We start from the raw sequence: 20,825 nt of genomic DNA on the forward strand, positions 1-20,825 counted from the left end.
CAGGGTCTAACACAGAATTTGATCAATAAATGTCTTTGGAATCCAGTTGGATCACTACTACTACACATATCTACAGCAAATATAAGAGGGAAAGGCTTCTTTTTAGCCAATAATTTCATATTTCTTCTGTTCCTGAATTCTCATCTCTTAGATCAAGTTTATTCTAGATTATAGGGAAACTCAATACAGTAAGAACACCAAAGAATGAGTGTCTATTTCTGTTAATAATTCCCTCCTGCTCACTATTACTGAACCATTTCAAGAATGGAAGGTACAAAGAGCAATGAAATCTGCTCTCTAATGCAGACACCCTCCCCTCCCTGATCCCACCCCCACCAATTCAATTTCCCTTTGGAGGAAAGAAATGACATAAATTTAATAAATATCCAATCTTGGGAGCTGTCAGGAAAGAACTCACAGGTCACGACCCAAACTCAAGAGCCTCCTGGGTACTAACAATAAACCATTTCTTCCTGTGAAAGCTTGTCCCTCTCCTTCTTCCTTTCATTTAGCTTATAAACTCTGGGAACCTAAGAAATCATTGCTAAAAGAACTTAGCTGGGACACCAGAAGCTATATGCCTCTTTTACATAAAACTGCTCAGTTATTTTTTAAAGTTTTATTTTGTGCCAATTTTATGTTTAAGTGTCACAGAAGCAAAATGTCATCCACATAAAATTTTCAAAGTCAACTTTTCTTCAGACATTTGTAATTGAAATTTCAGAAAAACATAAGCTGGCTTAACTCAATTGTCATTTGATATTTATATATTATCTTTCCCTTGGTAAGCAGAGAACTTCTAAAAGTAATTAACTATAACATGATAATACCATAAGGTGTCATAAATGAGTGAGAGTTCTATTATGGGGATTTATACATATATACACATGCATATATAAATGTATCACATAGAAAATAAACATATGTATGTACTTTGTAGTTATAAACAGAGAAATAGAATAAATAAAAATATCAAGTTGTAAGACAATTTGGTGTGAAAATGTCACAAACTTAAGAAAAAGTGAGGGAAGTGTATGGTGTGACCAGAAAATTGAGATATATGATAAAACGTAGCATAGTTCGAGCAAATTAATATGGCTGCCAAGCTCAACTGCATCTTCTAAATTCAAAACAAAGCATAAGAAATGTGTTTGTTAACTTAAAACATCTGTTCCTACCACACGAATATGAATAAGAATAAAAATACATATGGATTATTCATCAATAAAAGTACAAAATCTCTTGTATTATTCCTCTCATACAATTATTATAAGAACATATAAATTCCCAAATAGGAAATCAGCACATCTAATTATGATGGACAATTTATAAAAACCCAGCAAGGACAAAAAAATTCTCAGAGACAGCTAGAGCCCAATTCTCACTACCTGACACTTAAAGGTACAAAGTTACTCCCTTTGAGGAACTAAATGGGGAGAAACCCTTCACTGCACACTCTAGTGCCAGGAGACTTTTTTTACCTTCTGTAAGGGCTTCTTTCCTTAGGCGGAAACACACAGCTCTAACCTTCTATCCACAGGTGAGAACCCAAATCAGAAAAGCCTGCCACTGCTAACTCATCCCGATTCTGTTTGTCTAGTCTCAACTTGAATATCTCTAGTTAAAGGAGCTCATTACCTTGCTAAATTTATGACAACACCTAGCACAGTAAGGATGTGTTGCAAAAAAATAAGTTTTTATCACAAAATAAGTACATTTTAATAAAGAGTGGCATCCCCCATTTAAAAGCATATTACTCCGTATTTTAAAATAAAGACCAGAGGCATAAAAAATGATGAATTTTTGCTAAACTATAACTTAAAATGATGATATCCTACAATATTCAATACAAGGGTATTAAGAAATTACCCAATACCTTTAGGGAAATTAAGGAATGGCTGATTGTATTGCTTCCCCAGTGAGTGCATCCTCAGGACACCAAGTATTCTCCCCACTGCTGGAGAAGTTCAAGATGTTTCAACAGCAGCCACTAGCCACCATTCACTAATTGTTTGTGGTGATTTCAAACACTGAATAGGGAAAGCTACCAAATTTTCATTTCTCTTCTCCACAAAATCTCTTGAGCACGTTGATGAATACAAGGACAAAGCAGTTCTGAGACATTTTCATTTCTACAGGGCTATCTCTTGTGTGTTAACTGTTTCAAGTTTTAAAAAGTAACACTATAGCACACCAATTTTTAAAAAGACTCTAACATTGAAGAGCTCTAATGGTCTCCCTTAAACCTCCTTAGCCCTAATATACAAGGTCTACAGATTAGACCAGAAGTTCTCAAATCTTTTTCTGCTCTAATATAAATGATGGATAACACTCCCATGAGTTAAAAAATTTATAAAATTTTTAATGGAATATGTACAATTAACTGTAATTTTACTCCTTTTCTTTTATTCAAGAAAGCATTGATCCATAACAATTGCTTGGTTTAAAAAAAAAAACCACGACAACAAAAAAGAAAACATATTTAGCAATATGGAGAGAGTAGTGTTGTAACTGTGTTGACTTCAAAACTGTTCAAATTATATAAACAAACAAAAACAGCAAACTTAGGTACTATAACAAACTTTGTATTACTTTTCTCACAACTGCTAAAAGTACTCCAGTAAGCTTCCACCCAGGGTGAGAACCATTCATGAGGCTGTATTTTAAGTACTAGAGTACGTTAAGAATTTTAAAACTCTAATGTTGCACTGTCCAATATAGTAGCCACTATCTATATGTGGCTACTCAAATTTAAACTTTAATTCATTGACATTAAATGAAATTTAAAATTCAGTTCCTCAGTATCGTCAGCCACACTTCAAGTACTCAATAACCACATGTGGCTCGTAGCTACCACACTGGACAGCACAGCTATGGAACATTCCCATCATCACAGAAAGCTCTACTACACGATACTGTGCTAAGGAATCTTGGAGAGAAGCTAACCTAACTCTCTTAATTTACTAATTTAGAAACTGAGACCTCATTTCATTCAAGTGACTTACTCCAAGCTATACAGCTAGTAATTACAGGGCCAGAACCTGAACCAAGACCCTGGACTCTATAACTCACTCATTTCTACTCCGACATCTTGTTACCACCTGAATGATGTGAGTACGTGTTCCTTGCAGGGACAGTTCTGGGTTCTTTCACAAGTATGTTCTCAGTTAACTGTCACATCAAACCTAGGAGAAATATAATCCCAATTAAGTAGATAATGAAAGTGACATCTGGCTGTATAAAGTATTATATCTGAGACCACACAGCATGTATATAGTGGTGCCAAGATTCAAACTCCAAAGCCTGGATTTTCCTGCAGTGTTATATATAGTCAACATTCCACATTTTTTAATTATCCTTGAAAAATATTCTTTCAAATTTGCTAAGAGTTAGTGCCTTGTGATTCACTTTGTCAGCATTTCTCAGCAAAAGTATCCCAAGTAGGAAAATCCCAACACTTAACACTTTTGATCTAGGGAAGAAGAGTCATTTATCCAACCTTGCCAGTCGTCACTGCTATAGAACAACAATAATAGCAGCCAACCTTTATTGAGCACTGTAAGTCACAGCACTGGACGAGTTGCTTCATGTTCATCTCCTTTAAGCTTCACAACAGTCCTGAGAAGTAAATAGTTCATCTCCATTTCACAGACAGAAAAATTGAAGTGAAGAGTCAAGTCATCGATCCCAGGAAGAACTTTCAAAAGGATATGTGTTTGCTTGTGGTAATGCAAAAGGAGAGTTTTTTCAATACTTGATATAGTTGGAAAAGAACAGAAGGTGTGTGAAAACTTTGAAATAAAAAATTAATTTTCCTCCTCACACTGGACATCACAGTTAAACCTATTACCTAGGTAGTTTCCCTCTGATGGATTCCTGATTTAACAGAGTCACGCTGTCTTCCACAAGGGCTGACTTTAGAGAAAGTCTTGTGAGCCCAGGGGTGCATGGGTATTATGGAGTAAGAAACACACCCCAAAATAGATTATTCAGTGTTTTTCAAGTTATTTTTAGTCCCTTCTGGTCATTTCTTACTCTAGGAATAAAAAGAAGAGAAAGTTACAGAAGATTGTTAAAGAAAAGAGAAGGGAGAGAGCTGAAATCAGTCCATAATTTAGAGATGGCTACACATGCTTGGGACTTAATCACCCAGGATGTCACTGCAAGTCCAAACAGCTGTCAAAAATTGGGGAAACACAACACAATACAAAGTGGGGGGAGATGTATATATATATACACTTATATACATATATACACATATATAAACATATATAGTACATAATACACTGTACATTGTATGTTTTTTAAGATGACATGCCTGTCTAAACATGTTTTGCATCACATAGTGAATTTGGTGCACACCAGTGCAGGACAGCCTCAGTTAAATGGGAAGGGGTTAGCCAGGGACAGCTGGCTTTAGCAGGAGGTCAGGGACAGAGACTGGCAGAGACAACTGCATGGCAGTTGTGGCAGGGAGGGGGTGGGCATATGGGACCGAAGGTGGTGAAGTAAGCTAGTTGTGTTCAGAGACAACAAGTGGACTGACTTGGTTGTGAGAAATAGAATGCTTGATCAAATGACTTAAGAATAAGAACCAGGTTTGAACTCTCTTTTCCGCTAGGACTTACTATGTAACTTTGGACAATTGACTACTTCCTGAGCCTCAACTTCCTTATCTGTAAAGTAAATTTAAAAAAAAAAAAAACTATTTCCTGGGTTTGTTGAGTATTAAATATATAGTAGGTGCTTAACAACTGGCCCTTCCTCTTGTTCTTCTTGGTTGCTAAGGAGAAATTGTGTTATGGCAGAAAAGCACATGCCATGCATTGCACCTGGGTGTCTTTCCCATATTATCGTCTTTGCAACAACCCTCAGGAGAGGCTTTCTTTGTCCTCATTTCACATCAGGGGCAATAAGAGGTTCCAGAGATGATGTAACTTGCCCTATGTCACAGAGCTGGTTTGTAACAGAAGAGGAAGGGTCAAAACCAGGTGTGTCTGACCGCCAGGGCCATGACTGTTCCACTGTATCTGGCAGCTTCCTAAGCAATGAGTGAAGAGATTGAAAGGAATCAGTGAGAGGAATCCTCACAAGACAGGCTGAGAGTTAGCGTAATACTAGCAGCAAGTGCCTAAATCCATGCTCTCATTTGCTTGATATGCTTTATGAACTCTGGGTGAAGCTGAGGCTTTGCCATTTTCAACCAGAATAACCTACTTCTGGTTACTCACCTGGGAGATGAACAAACCTAAAGAATTTAACATCCCTGCCCCAGTTTCCTCATCCATAAAATGGACAGTCTGGACTAAGAGATTTCTCAAGTCACTTCTACCTCTAAAACAGTGAGCATGTGTGTAAAATTACAAAGTTTGGAACAGGGACACCAATCACTATTCTCAGAGCCAGCTCTTGAAAATGACGCCTCTTACACTAGAAGCCTTTGTCACCCAAAAAGTTGTATAATTAGAGAATCCTAGAATCATATAGTAATGTTCTTGAACTCTTCAATTCAAAATACATGAACATACATTCACTCTCCAATTTCACTGATGTAGACACAATGCTTTTCTTTAACACTAGGGCATGTGGAGAGAGAGCAGCAGTGAATGATGTAGATAATAAACCAAGTCCACAATGCATCATCTACCATTTCCAGTTTCATTGTCCTTAAAATGGAAAGAGAACTTAAAGTGGTTACAAATAAACCCGAATGCAGAATCTCTCTAGATTTTGAAATATTTTCTCAATCTTGTACAGCTGTTTTTCCTACACTTAATTTGACAGAAATTTTTTAGTGACTCACCTCTATGGAGTCTTTTTAAAGTATTTAATATAGTTTCCCTGGAAACAAGCACACTCTCATTTCAGCAGTTTAATTAGATGATAAGTCCAGTGTTGCCATTCCTCCTCTCTGGCACCTCCAATGCCTCATCCACCTTCCTGAAAGGACAAGCTAAAGTCTGCACAAGGCTCAGCATGCTCTGACCCCTGCCATCCTCCCTGACCTATCTCTTGCCATCCTCCATTCACTGCCTCAAATGCTCATAGGAGCTCTTGCTTCAGACTTTACATTTCTGCTCCCTATCTCTGGAATTCTCTCCCCTTGGGTATCCACCAGGCTAGCTCCTTATAATTACCTCTTTCAGTATGTCTTTGATCAAATGTCACCTTCTCAGTGAAGCCTTCCCTATCACCCTATCTAAAGTAGCCACCTTCATCCCCTATTGAGCCTTTTCTATCCGTTCCACCTCCACAATATTTTTCCCCATAGCCCACCTATCTGACATTCTATATATTTTACTTATTAGAATTCAAGCTCTATGAAGGCAGGCATTTTCATCTGTTTGTTCACAGATGCATTCCAGTGCATAGAATAGCAGGTCTCTAATTGTCATTCAATAAATATTTGTTTAATAATTTTATTATTGTAATAAATATATTGTCTCTCAGACTGAATTGCATAACTACAATAACAAGTATCTCAGGCTTGAAGAGGTTCAGAAACAAATGTAGCAGGCCAGGCTCAGTGGCTTATGCCTGTAATCCCAGCACTTTGAGATCAGGAATTCAAGACCAGCCTGCCAACATGCCAAAACCCCGTCTCTACTAAAAATACAAAAAAAAAAAAAAAAATTGGCTGGGTGTGGTGGTGTGCAGCTGTAGTCCCATCTACTTGGGAGGCTGAAGCAGGAGAATCACTTGAACCCTAGAGGCAGAGGTTGCAGTGAGCCAAGATCCCTGCACTCCAGCCTGGGTGACAGAGCGAAACCCTATCTTACAAAATAATAATAATAATGATAATAATAATAATAATAAAAGAAAGAAAAAAAGAAAAAGAAACAAATGTAGCAGAGCCTTGGTAAGCAAAGAAGTCACCTGGAGGAATGAGGAGCATGCTGGTGTGGGAGGGCGCAGCCCACTAATCTTGAGCAGCCATGAGCCCTGGGATCAGCTAGGGCACAGTACAGAGGGAAGCAAGGTCATCCAATAAATTCAAGTTGGCTGGGCTGTTTCTCCTTTTAACTTGATCAAACTGACCTCTCCAATTACTTGATCCTTTCATATTCAAATGTATAATAACACATAGCAAAGTTACTTTTTTTCACATATAGGCAGAACAACAGAAGAAGACAGGATGTCTTGTTCTGGTCCACCACTAATGGTGAATTACCTCTAGCAAATCTCTTCATCTCTCTCTCTCATCCTTTCCATTAAAAGGGGAAAGAGTATGGAATAATACATGGCCTGCCTATTTCATTGGTCTATTATAAGTATCAGACATATGAATACTTATGAAAATATATGGAAAAGTTATGAAGTACTCTACACAATAAATAATTCTCTTTTATTAGCATGGATAACTGACTTGTCTAAATATCTACTGTAGCTCCCCAAAAGTGATAATATATTTTAGAGCAAATGATTCCTAAAATATATTAAAGAATAAACAGGGCAGGATATGGAATGACAAATACAATAAAAATGGCTTTTTCCTAATTTTTGATAGAAAAATATTTAAAAAATAAACTTCTCGAGCAGTAACTACAGTATATAAAGTGCAGATTCAAGGATATTACGGTGAATATCTACAGTTATCTAGACTCTAAGATACTTCAGATATTCCTCAGCTATTTCAATACCACAAGGATAATCCAGGGTGACTTATCGATATCACACATGTCAATAGCAGGTTGTGATGTAAATGAGCAAATTCTTTCCAACCATCTCAGTTCAGTTTTATTATAGCATTTATTAAACCAAAATAAAAACATGGTGAAGAATGATTTGTCACACCATTTATTAGAGTTGATGGAGTGTAGATAGTCTTTTCAATAAGGCTTTAACACACTGTTATGCACCATAGTGCATTAGTAATGAAAAGAAATGCATGAGACTTACATCAGCCTTTCCCCCAAGTCATTCTGACATTAAATTCAAAATCAATTTTACCCTATATGGCAAGAGTTCAGAAATAAATGTTAATTTCTTTGCTGTTCACCAAAACTTAAGTTTATAATTCAAAGTAACAACAGAAATCCTTCCTATTCTACTTAATTTAATAATCATACTTTTTTTGGAGAAGGGTTCAAAGTGGGAAGCAAATGCAAGCAGAAGTTAAAAAATTGTGTTTCAGTTTGTATCTGACAAAAGGATGGGATCTAATTTTCTCTCTGATTAAAAGAACACAAAGAACAGCCACAGAATGTAAATTGTGTGTTGAGTGTTTGAATTTCTCTTCCAATACCTGAGTATCTGAATGGAACTAATTCACTCTGGAAAAGGTATTAAATAATTGAGCATCATTGTGCCCGAATGAGGGCTAATCGTCAAACTGTGAAGAAAAATAAACATATTCTACAATGATAGGGTCAACTCACTCACTCAGGAACTTCAATCAAGCATTTTACATTCAAATGAGAGAAACCAAGTATGTAAAGAATGACCTACCGCCAACAAGGAACCCTGATAGACACAAGCACCTGTGGGGAAAAACAAAACAAGAATTAAAAGGGATGCATAATAAACCAATAGGCACTGCCCCAGCAAGCTTGCTGCTAAAACTGCATCTACATGCATCATAATCAGGAAAATGAGCTTCTTCCAAAATCTTAAAAGCTTCAGCATTCTTCCCCTGGGGAAATAACCCCATATACCAAAACAACATTCCTTGGACACACATGAGGAAAAGCATCATTAAAACTTATGACTTGAATTTTAAGATAAATGTGTTTATAACGACATGCTATAAATACAGTAAATATTTTTCTTGGTGATAAGTCAGCAAAGCCTCCATAATCCAGTCCCATTTACTTATCCAGGCTTCCCTGCCACTGTTTGCTTACACTAAGCCTCCAGTCCAACCCAAGAGGCCAACTTAGAATCCTGTAATACATTTACATGTCTCAATGCCTTTGCTCATTTTCATTTTCTACAGGAGATGTACTTTGTCTAGTCAAGCCCTTTGAATTTGATCCCATCTCCTTTGTGAAACTTCTGCCCACCAGATTATGCTCCTCTGAGCTCCTAGCATTTTGTGCCTACATCCTCCATTTGTGAATTTATTCTTGTGTAGTTCCTTTCTAAGGATGTTGAAATGTTGTATTTACCCCACTACATTATATATATGTGTGTGTGTACTACATAGAGAATATATACACTATATATACCATTACATATATACTATTACATATATAGTATATACATATATATACATGTATACCCACTGTATACTATATACCATATATAGTACATATATAGTATATACACATATATACACATATATATACATATATACCCACTATATACTATATATAGTATATATATAATATATAGTATAAATAGCATATGTAGTATTTAGTGTGTGTGTGTATATATATATATATATATATATATATATACTATAAAACTGAAAACTTAAAAAAAAATAGACACATTCCCAACCAATTTTTGAGCTGCCCAACAGGTCTTGATTTAACTTAGAAAGAGATGGGCAGTGTGCTATCACCTACTCTCTCAGAAACTGAGTCTGCAAAACACATTTGAACAGTATATACACACCAAGGTGAAGCATATCTTAACAATGCTCCACAGTTGGTTTCTAAAGAGAGAAGGACATTATTTTACCACAGTGCTTACCTCTAATGGATCATTTATGAAGTCCCAATAATATTAACTTCTCAGGAAAGAATTGGTCTACCTTCTCCTCCAGTAATGGAATTAAAAACAATCTTTAAAAAAACTGAGATGACTATTTACACTTAGGTTTGAATCGAAGATCTCTGTGGGCAAATTTATTGAAATAATTTTTATGTCCCTGATATTCTTTTTTTTTTTTTGGTATACAACAATTTTATTGGTGTTTTAATATAATTCACCCAGAATATGAATGCATCACATTAGCTAAGTATAAGGCATATGTATAAGCAAAAATTATAAATTTATGATACCCTTGTGCCTTTCTCCTAATGACATTTCCAACTCTTAATGGTTTGCATTTCTTCCTCTGCAGACATAGGATAATTAATATAGATATGTCATTTTTGAGTTTATATTTTACACAAACTTATTATTTTACTTTAAAATAGTTTCTAGCCATGGCATTAATATTTATTAAAATTTCCGTACATATGAAAAAAGGAATTTATTTCTATACATATGAAAGAAAGGAATAGGGAGTGTCTATAAATGAATGATTTTATAGACACTCCCTATTTTTTTATTTTATTTATTTATTTTTATTATTATTCTTTAAGTTCTAATAAGAATAACTTGAGATAAAACCTTGAAGGAAAATTCTTCTTAATTGACTACTTTTTCCTTAAGAAATCTTGTTCCAAGACTTAGTAGTTCAGTCTATGGTATGTTATAAGAAAGGAAATATATATATGTGTACATATGTATGTGTGTGATGTGTGTACTAAAATAATTCTATATATCTCAAATAAATATATATGAACACAATTCACTTTCTAAATTACTTATATGGACACATTTAATTATTTCTGGTGTTTAGAAAATTTAGAATAAAGATCATCATCACTTAGGTACAATTTAACAAAATTTAAACTTTAGATTAAACAAAACTTAACTTTTAGAAAAAACACAAACAAAATTTAATCTTTAAAATAAGACTACCCTCAAATAATTTTATTGCTCTCCACAGCATTACCTTTCAAAGTCAATTTCTTTTCAAAGCTCCAAAGGAAATCAAGCACCTTAAGAAGTATCTGAGTACGCATATCAAAACCCATTTTTGGAAGTTTAGATAGCCATGATAAACTCACTGCAGTATGAAAAAAATAAAGTAGCACTGAGTGTGGCACCACATCTATACCTGGGCAAGCCATGCATCTGCTGGAGACTCAAGCCAAAATGGTGTAGAGCTGCTGAAAAATTATATCATTAGGAAAAGGAATTAATTCAATTTGGGTTGCTCTGTATTGTACAATTCCAAAAGAAATAAGCTTTGCCCTCTGAGAGCTTTCCTAAAACAGAACAGTTCTACCCGGAAGGCAGCTGCATGAATGAGCCTCCATTAACACAGCTTCCAAAACCTCATTTCTACTCTCTTGAGAAAATAAGCATTCCAGTGTGATGCCCAGTTCTATCAAACATTTATCATCACCCAATACCAGATGCAGCATCCAAAGGAAGCATATTTCTCTCACACACCCACCAGCAGATGAAGTTGAGGGGTTTGTTGACATGGGTACTGGGTGTAGCTTCTGGTTGAAAACCAGAGTGGAGGTCTTTTGACTAATCCGTCAGTTCACATAATATGGAAAACAAAATTCATCTCTCGACTCATTATTTTTTTTTCTTCAGGAGTACAAGAATGATTGCAGGTCTATTTGATGTTTATATTTATGGCAGGGAACTTTAAAGAAAATTCCAGCTCAAGGTGAATTCTGTGAGAGAGTGCTGATCTAGAAGAAGAAATGAGCCTCCCTCAAAGGAAAACTGAGGAAAAACCAGAGACAACAGGAGTAGTTCTCTAACTATGAACAATGCCAGTTTCAAGGCACAGAATGCAGCTGAGATGCCAGGTAATTTAAGTTCTAACACCTCACAACCTGTGAGAAAGAGCATAAAGTTTTGCAGGGTGAAGTAATTTTATAGTGTCAAGAAGGAAGCCCAGATCCTGAGACCTGAGCTGCTCTTTTCCTGTGTGGCTGGCTCATTTCTTGCAGGTCACATAGACAAAATGTTACTGCATAAAATTTAAACAAGTAAATGTCTGTTTTTAATCCCTTTTGCACATTATAATATACTCCTTTATGAGATGACTGTATAAAATCTAGTATTTTTGGAGAAATTTTGAGATATAATTTGCATATATTCTGAAACCATTGGTAAACTGAGTAAATTAGAGAAGTTAAATCCAAGCACCACAAAATGTCAGACCCATTAGTTCAAAGAAATAGTGGCAGATACAACCATTAAGATGCAAAAAGATTTGGAGAGCATGGTACCACAAGAACATGACTCATCAGGAACAAGCAGCCACAAGTTGGCATTTAAATGTTCAGGCTTTATGTTGTGTTATAATTCAGCATATGGCTGTGTGCACTGTGGAATACTTAAAACAGAATCATTTTCTGAACTGACAGGACAGCTCATGTCCTGATTATTGTCAACTAGGATTTAGATCAATTAATAGAGTAGTTAAAATGAAAGTGGGCCAACTGTTTTGGAACTACGGTAAGATTTGGCATGAGGCTCCAACTTTGACATGTGGTAGTCCCCTCCCCTTCTCTGAGCCATGTGTTAAAGAATATTTTATGACTACTTGCGTGAGTACAGTTGGGTGACATTGCCACCCAAGTCCATAACAGTGAATACGGATGGCTGGGTCCTTACTAAAGGATGTACACTATATAAGGAGAGTAATGCCCAGAATCCAATCTTCAGAGGGCAATGGAAATATAATTGATGAAAATAAGAGTCCACAACAACACCTCTTTATTTCCATTGCCAGGTAATTACAAAAGCCAAAGGATGCAAAGTTACAACCATCATCTAACGTTTCCATACTGAGAAACCCACCAAGGACCAAATGTTCCCACATCCCTACTGCTATTCAACTGACATTAATGGTTTCTAGATATGCAAACTCCTTGAGCGCAGGAGGTTTTTTTGGCTTTGGTTTTGATGTCTGTACCCACCTACTGGACATAACCTGACACAGAACCTCTCAATAAAGGCTTGCAGAGTGAAAGAATTAGGTTACTTTTTTCCAGCCAAGGTCTTCTCTTCCCAACATTGAGTTATTGAGTTTCAAGCATAGAGTCTCTCAGTGAAACAACTCTGCAGCCCAGAGTGCAACTACCCTAACTCACCCATAAATAAAACATATTGTCTATCAAATGAGCCTCTTCAATGTAACCTGTTAAATAGCATTTATAGGAAAAACCCGGGATTCAGGGTTTGTGGGAATGGCTAAAATCACATGGAGAGTGATGGGACACAGACTAAAGCTCAATTCTCTTAACCTCCAATTCAATGATGTTTCTCTATCCCAAGGCAACTGTCTTATCTACTGTAACTTCACAGGACTTCCATATGTCAACAGAACTCAAGATATTTCTCCAGAAAAAGCCATGGTAGAGTTTCTCTGATTCAGAAAGCAGCCATGTTAGAAGCTTCTTTGTGACTTCTTGATTTTATTAAGTTCTCAAGTCATAGCATTAATACTTTACCAGTTTAGCAATATAAGGCCATATAAAATAACACTGCCAATAATTTGCTTGTAAAAATTTATTTTTCTTTTGATATTTCTTTTGATAAAATTTAGAGGCCAGGCACAGTGGCTCACACCTGTAATCCTAGCACTTTGGAAGGCCAAGGCAGGCAGTTCACTTGAGGTCAGCAGTTCAAGACCAGCCTGGCCAACATGGTGAAACTCTGTCTCTACTAAAAATGTGAAAATTGGCTGGGCATGGTGGCGCACATCTGTAATCCCAGCTACTCAGGAGGGTGAGACATGAGAATCGCTTGAGGCCAGGGGGCAGAGGCAGCAATGAGCTGAGATCGCACCACTGCCCTCTAGCCTGGGTGATAGAGCAAGACTGTGCCTCAAAAAAAAAATAATAAAAATAATAAAATTTAGAACCAGAAAATTGCAATTGACCACTAATAATGCAGCAAATACTGATCTCTTTTTCTTCTATGTTTGATGATTAGCCAAAGTATCTTAGAGCTATCACGTAATTGACCTCATTTAGTAAATGACAGAACTATAGCGCAAAGAGGTTAGATGGTTCATTCAGGGTTAGTGAGCTAATCAGAGGCCAGTCCACCAGTTAAGCTTAATTCAAAATAATATAATTTGGCAATACTGTTCATCTGACCAATTTTTTGAGCACTTAGTGTATACTAGGAGCTGAACTGAAGATATCAGAATTAATAGGAGCCATCCTAACCCCTCAATAAGCACACAGCTAAGTGAGGAAGACCAAACCCATACCAACCACAATTGTTCTCTCTGTGCACTGAGAAGAAAACGACAAATTCTGCCATAAGCTGGTCAGCAAAGGTGTCACAAGGTACATCCCATCAAAAGAAGTATAGATGTGAATGTCTCTTTTCTATTTTTAAAAATTATTCTCTAGGCTGATAATAAAAACTTGAGGAGATTTCTAAGATCCTTGAGGTTTCCAACCTTGATCTCAATGCTCTTATTTTTTAAAGAAAAAGAAAACCTTGAGAGGACCAAACCAGAGGTCTCATCAGATGACAAATTTTTTTTGTCTGTGGGAGTGATATCACTTAATTAAACTAATTAAATGAGATAAAGTATGTAAAGTGCTTAGCAAAGAGCCAGGCAAACAATACCTGCTCAATAAATGGCCATGTTCATTCATTCATTCATTCATTATTAGATAAGCACCATTATGTGGGTGGAAACTCAGACATCTATCAATTTATCAATCCAATTTGTGAAACGGCTATAGAATGCTCTGACAGTAAAGTCAAACAATAAGAAGCAAAGTTTCCAAAGACTCTTTGGAGTAATATCCACACCCTCTTTCCGCCCCCGCCCCCGCCCCCCGTCTCTACCCCCAGCTTTCTGTGCTTCTCATCCCCCCATCCCCACCTCCCAGTCTAGATTCCGCACTTAAACTTGGCCCACTGGATCAAGCAATCTGCCAAAGAGCGCACCCTGTAGGCTCTTAATAATAATGCCTTTTGTTGATTGCAGAGTTTTGGTTCCGACAAGCTGCACCATTCCAACTGCCCCCTGGTGAGCTATCCGGGAGTGATAGCACGTTTCCTGCGTTGCTGGGATAGGACTCTAAATTTTAAAAACTGCCACCAAGTGAAATTAATTTTTCTAAGTACCAAGTTCAGGTTTGGGTGGCCTGGGGTGACTCTCTCATCTGGTTTATTGTTATAATCAAGCCCTACAAGCTTTTTTTTTTTTTTTTCCAAAGTACGCGCCCACACGCACATAAACTTTCTACAGGACTTGCACTGTTGGGAGAAGGCTGCACAGGCCCCAGATGTGCCTTTCCCGGAGATTATACACACTTGACACACATCCCGGAAGAGTGCAGAAGGCAGCACCTGGACCCACGGGAAAGTCCCCCACCCTTGTGCGTGGATTCCCAAGGCCTTTCTCTCGGGAAGCCAGCAAAGAAAAGGCAGCTGCTCCAGTGACTGGAGGTCGACCCGAGGCAGAGCTTTGTCCTCCCCGGGCCTCCCGCAGCCCCCAGTCCTGCGCCAGAGCTCGACTCCCGGGAGCCGCCCCGCGCCCCTTCCTAGGCACCAGGGCGGAGAAGGCGGCCTGCCCTGCGCCCGCCGCCGCCGCCCAGCCGCGGCTCTGGTTTGCGGCTGGGCAGGTGAACTCTTCTTCCCGCAGCTGGATGAATAATGAATGGAGCCGGGAGGGGAAGCCGAGAGCCAGGCGCTGTGGATTAAGCCGTCTTCCTCCCAGCCCGCCGGCTCCCTTCCCCCTCCCTAAGCACTGGCGGGGCGACTTCCCTGGCTCCTCGGAGCAGGAGGGAGCTCACAGCGCCTCGCGTCCCCAGGCCCGGCATCCCATGACCCCAAACTCTTGATTTACTTATTGACTCATTTATTTGGCTGAGCCCGGATTGCATTTGATATCATGGCGACAACTACTCTCACGGCTCCCTTTTCTCTCCTGCGGCTCCGGGGTTTTACATGTAGCTTGGAGCCTCGGAGGAAAACCAGGAGGCGGAGGGTGAAGTAAAAGAATGAACCTAAACTCTTATTAACCACTTTTGTTCTGGGAAGCAGGCAGGTTCGTGCTTCTCCGTACTGGAGAGATTTCTTTCAGTGCAACTGAACTGCCCACGACCAGAACACGCTCCAACCAGTTAGTTACAAAATCCTAACTGGACTTTAGGGGGAGACTAACTGAGGTAAGGAGGGCGGGAGAGCGATGGGGCTTTAAGATGAAAGACTGTATGTTTCTTAGGAACAGAAGTATTTTTAAACAGGTAAGAGCAATTGTTCGCTCCTCACCTGTGCTCCATGCAGTTGCTTTCCCTTCGGGGAAAGGTAGGTGGTGGAAAGAAAAAGGATCAGTTTCAGAGATGTCACCTCCATCGGCCACCCACCCACCCAAAAGCACTTAGGGCAGAGAGGGAGGCCGTTTCGGGGGTGTAATCCGAATACAAAACAATCAGGAGTAGGAATCTTATCAGAAAAAGCCTATTCCAGTTTCACTTCCACCTCATCCTTCCCAGAAAAACTTCCACCTCACCGAAATATCATAAAACCTGCTGAGATTTTTAAACTGCACGATCACCCACACATACACACACACACGCACACGCACACACACACACACGCGGCACCGCTCTCTCACCTTCGGAATGATGAGGCAATACTGCAAATTCCGCCAACGCTAGGGCCAGCCCGAGCCACACTTTGAGGACACCCATCGCCGCCTCGGCACCCACGATGGAGGAGCCCAGCCTTCAGCATCCAAGAAGCGGCTCCGCCAAAACGCTGGCTCCGGCGCTTGGAACCCGGGCGCACTGAAGGTGGGGGACCGCGGGCCTTTACCTCCGGGAAAAAGAGATGGACGGGCGGAGAGCGACACTCATCAGCCCGGAGGCGCCTGAGCGGGCTGGGGTTCAATTCACTCGCTGCTCAGGCAGAGAGCGCGCCGAGCTCCCCCGCAAGGCAGGACGCCAACGTGAGCTTTGGGAGAATAAGAGGAGGCAGAGCACAGTTCTCCGCGTCAAAATCTCGCCGGAAAGTTGCGGTCACTGGCCGATGGGATCGTCCAGCATTTCCCTCGGGCTAGACCCTTCCGCTCCCGGGTCCCCGACAGTGGAAATCCTGGCTCTGGTTTGTCCGAAGCAGCTTTTTAAAGTTCGCTTGGCACCATACGTCGGCGTTGCGTCGGCACCGCGGGTCGCCGGGAGCCCCGAAAGACCCACCCACACCCACTCCTTGGTTGAGCCACCCGGCTCGGCAGACCTCATCGGCCGGGGGCCGCTCGCTGGAAACTTTGTGCAGCGCTGAGGGCAGCTCCGGGGACTCGCCCGCCCTGCAGCCGCACCGCACCACACCGCCTCGGGCTGCGCTCCCTGAAGCAGACTGTTCGGAAGCTTCAGAGGAAAGACTGGGGGACGCTGCTGCTACTTTCTCGTCCCCGCCCCTCGCCTGGGTGAAGAGGGCTGCGGGGGCGCGGCTTGCTGCACACCAACACCCACCTCCGCGCTGAACACCCCGGAGCAGGTCTGCAGGGTAGAGGTGCAATGATTACGGGAGTGGAAGAAGAGCCATAATTTTAATTGCACGGAGGAAAAAGCTAGCGAGGCTGGAAAAGACCCCCAAACTCAAGGCCACTCTGGCGAGAGAGCCTGGAAACGCCCAAAATACGCCGGGTCTGGACCCCGCGTTTAAAGGACACACGTTCAGCCTTCCTCTAACCTCCCTTGCCTCCTTCCTCTCTGCTTTGCTCGGTGTGAAAATGGACCCAGAGACTCGGAGCTTTGGCGAAATTCCAGAGAGTCACGTGGGGAAAGGGAGAAGCGAGGAGGGAGGTGAGGGGAGGCCGGGAGAGCAACCTGATCCCTTTATTCATTCTGCTGGAGTTCAGATTGGCTTTGTCTGGGGAGGAATCAGAAGTGCTCATACCGGGGACGGAGAGGGTGGAGATAGGTTGCACAGTTCTTGCTCAGGCACACCGGAAGGCAGATGAACCGTGTCCACATCCCTTGTTAGGGGAGGAACCGATTCGGCGGGCTGGGGGAGCGTGTGCCCACATCAAAGGCCCTGGGGCTACCTCCCACCCCCACAGCCCGCCACTCCTGCTGGACTAAGCGCGTCCAGGGGACCTGATTGATCCTTCTTCCTCGCTCTGGGACCCTAAGGCTGTTGCATCCTGGCTTTTACCAGCAGCCCGGGAAGATCTTGGTGTGTGTGTCCTAGGCGGAGCCTAGGAGCAAATGCACCTTTCCCTTTCCCTAGGAGACTCTGTCAGTGGAACACAACGCGGTCTGGGAGCTGTGGGTCCAGCTGCGCCCCCAAATGCCAATGGCTGGGAAAGTAACATCAGGACACGGCCGACTGGGGCGCGCACTTGAAGAGCAGAGGCCTTGATTCCCCGCCAGGACTGACTGACGGCAGCTATTTTTATAGGACCGAATAAAAATAGCTGGTCCACGTTTAATCGTTTTATAAGGGAACAGTTGCATCAGAGAGATGCTGACTGGGTTCTGATTGGCCCAGAGAAGAAACGTCTCGGGTCCCTCAATGGAGTCGGGATGGGCGAAACTGTTGGAGGGGAAGCAGTTGCATGAGCTGTGCTGGCGGGGGTCCCACTTGTTTCCAGTCTTCACGAACACCATGACGCGGGCCCACGTTCTAACGTGCACTGACGCCACTTGGAACAATTCACTTTTCCGAATAACTGGAATAAGTTGAAACTGGCAGGTCCCTGTCAGTGTTACTATTCAGCCAGAACAAAGGAGAACCTCTGACAACCTGGCTCTGAATCTTAAGTATTTGGAGGACCCAGGGTTTGCACATTTCGCCCTCAGTCTCTCTGTTGGGCTGTGGTCATTCTAGGGACAGAGGTTGTATCATCTTTGTGTAATTGAAGCACATAGTAGGTGCTCTTTAAATATTTGTTGAAATAATGGATTAAGTGCCTGAGAGCAGCGGCCATATCAAGGGGAGCTGCGGGCCTTAACCTCCTCCCAAAAAAAGACCCCTCCCTTTTTATTTAGAAAGTAGGGCCTGTGCGGTGGCTCACGCCTGTAATCCCAGCACTTTGGGAGGCCAAGGCAGGCAGATCACGACGTCAGGAGTTCGAGACCAGCCTGGCCAACATGGTGAAACCCCATTTCTACTAAAAATACAAAAATTAGCCACGTGTGGTGGCACATGCCTTTAATCCCAGGTACTCTGAAGGCTGAGGCACGAGAATCACTTGAACCCGGGAGGCAGAGGTTGCAGTGAGCAGAGATCTCACCACTGCACTCCAGCCTGGGTGACACAGCGAGACTCTGTCTCAAAAATAAAGGTCGGGCGGGGCGGGGGGGTGGAGGACATCTTCTCAATCCGTGTAAAGTGATGTGCAAATTCAAACTCAGCTTCCAACACACTCTGACAACCAGACTGTCACCCTTAAACCCCCTCCTAATTTTGCAGCTGCTACTGAATGGGAGTAACTTAAACCGTTTGTTCTCTCAAAAATCAACAATTTGATTTTATTTTAAAAATCAAGCTGGGTGCAGTGGGGTGCACCTGTAGTCTCAGCTACTCCAGAGGCTGAGGCGGGAGGATCACTTGAGCTTGGAAGTTGGAGGCCATGGTCCACCCTGATTACACCTATAAATAATCACTGCACTCCAAAAATCATACAATTATGGCACAGGTCTCAATAAGATATCTGTTATACTTGCTAATTGCAAATATGCTACTTTTCAAAAAGGAAAAGCAATAAATAAAGGGAGAATAGCACTACCAAGTTACCCTGAATTAATCATATGCTGTATTTATTGGATTTATATATAACATCCCCCCTTGACCACCAGTCCACCACAGGGGCACATGCTGGCCCACTCACATAGTCCTCCCTCTGCCCTAATTAGTCAAGGGAGAAGGCAGCCTGAGTCCTTGCCCTAAGATCACTTGAAGAGCAAAGGGTCAACCAATATTTCTGTAATATTAGGCATATCTAACACCTTCTATGTTCACTTCAACTGAAATGTTGGAAAAAGAGATTATATAAACCTAACATATTTCATTATGATGAAAATTTAGTAAGCATGTTTATGGAGATGCACCTAATCATAACTAGCTTATCTCTATAAGTTAACCTCCACAAATGACAGCTTCATGCTTCCTCATAGGAAGCTGGCAATTCACTAGCCAGAGATATTTGGGTCTATATCTTCAGTCCTCTTTAGTTACAAGTCCAGATTCCACAACTTTTGTTAATATGTTCCACAATATCTCCTTGGATCAGCCCTGCTGTCATCTCTTCACAACTCCCTGTCCTTGTTGCTGCCCATTTTGGGGAATTTATTTATCAACTCCTGCTGTAAATGATAATAATAACAATGATAACACATATTGAATATTTTGTGCCTAACACTGTACACTTTCTCATGTAATCCTCCAATAACCACGTGAGATAGGTGCTATTATTATTTCCATTGACAGGTGAAATAACAGATGTTCAGAGAGTTAAGTAATCTATCCAAAGTCAGACAGCTAGTACCTGACAACGCATATTAGAGCAAGAAATTCTAGCTGTCATAACAGGCAAACTCCCAAATCACAGTATCTTAACACAAAAAGAGTTTATTTCTTGATCACATCTTGGCCCCTGGGAATTGGTGACTCCTTTTAGTCAGGCCATCATGAAACATATGACACCCATGGCTTCTGCATGGGGTAATGAAAGAGGCATTGCAAACTTTAAGGGCTTCAGCCCTTCCTGTCACAGTCCAATGACAAGAATGAGTATTGTGACCCCTACCTACTTATAAGGGAGGATAGGACACATAGGGGAAGACATATCTATTTAGTGAGCACTAACTGTACTGCTTTACCCTAGCACCCATGCTCTTATCTAGCTTAACTGTCCTTAGTTAACTATCTATCTATCTATCTATCTATCTATCTATCTATCTATCTATCATCATCTATCTATCTACAGTTAACTATCTTAACTGTCCTTACCAAGGCCCCAGTTGCACCTTCCCTGATGCCACCAGGGCTCTGCTGACCTTTATTTACAACTCCTCTACAGTTTCAACAGTCTGCCTTTGCTCTGCTTTCCTGCTCATCTGCTTTCCTGCTCATCTGCTTTGCTCTTTTTACTCTTTCTC

General features: G+C 40.8%; 1 protein-coding gene across 4 annotated transcripts in view; it reads right to left on the reverse strand.

The window, feature by feature from the left end:
- The window catches only part of FRAS1 (Fraser extracellular matrix complex subunit 1), a 480,560-nt gene extending 463,460 nt beyond the window's left edge, over positions 1 to 17,100 (reverse strand). For 3 of the 4 annotated variants that reach the window (XM_063808847.1, XM_024356095.3, XM_024356096.3), the window contains exons 1-2: positions 16,337 to 16,508; positions 8,449 to 8,480 (exon numbers count right to left, since the gene is read on the reverse strand). In XM_063808847.1, the coding sequence (XP_063664917.1) occupies positions 8,449 to 8,480; positions 16,337 to 16,412 (108 nt within the window). In that variant the 5' untranslated portion in view covers positions 16,413 to 16,508. Of the gene's footprint in view, positions 1 to 8,448; positions 8,481 to 16,336 lie in introns of all 4 variants that reach the window. The other variant, XM_517202.8, reaches the window with a different exon arrangement.
- Between the last annotated feature and the right edge of the window lie 3,725 nt (positions 17,101 to 20,825).

Source organism: Pan troglodytes, chromosome 3, assembly GCF_028858775.2.
Source record: "Pan troglodytes isolate AG18354 chromosome 3, NHGRI_mPanTro3-v2.0_pri, whole genome shotgun sequence".
In the NCBI taxonomy this organism is placed as follows: domain Eukaryota; kingdom Metazoa; phylum Chordata; class Mammalia; order Primates; family Hominidae; genus Pan; species Pan troglodytes.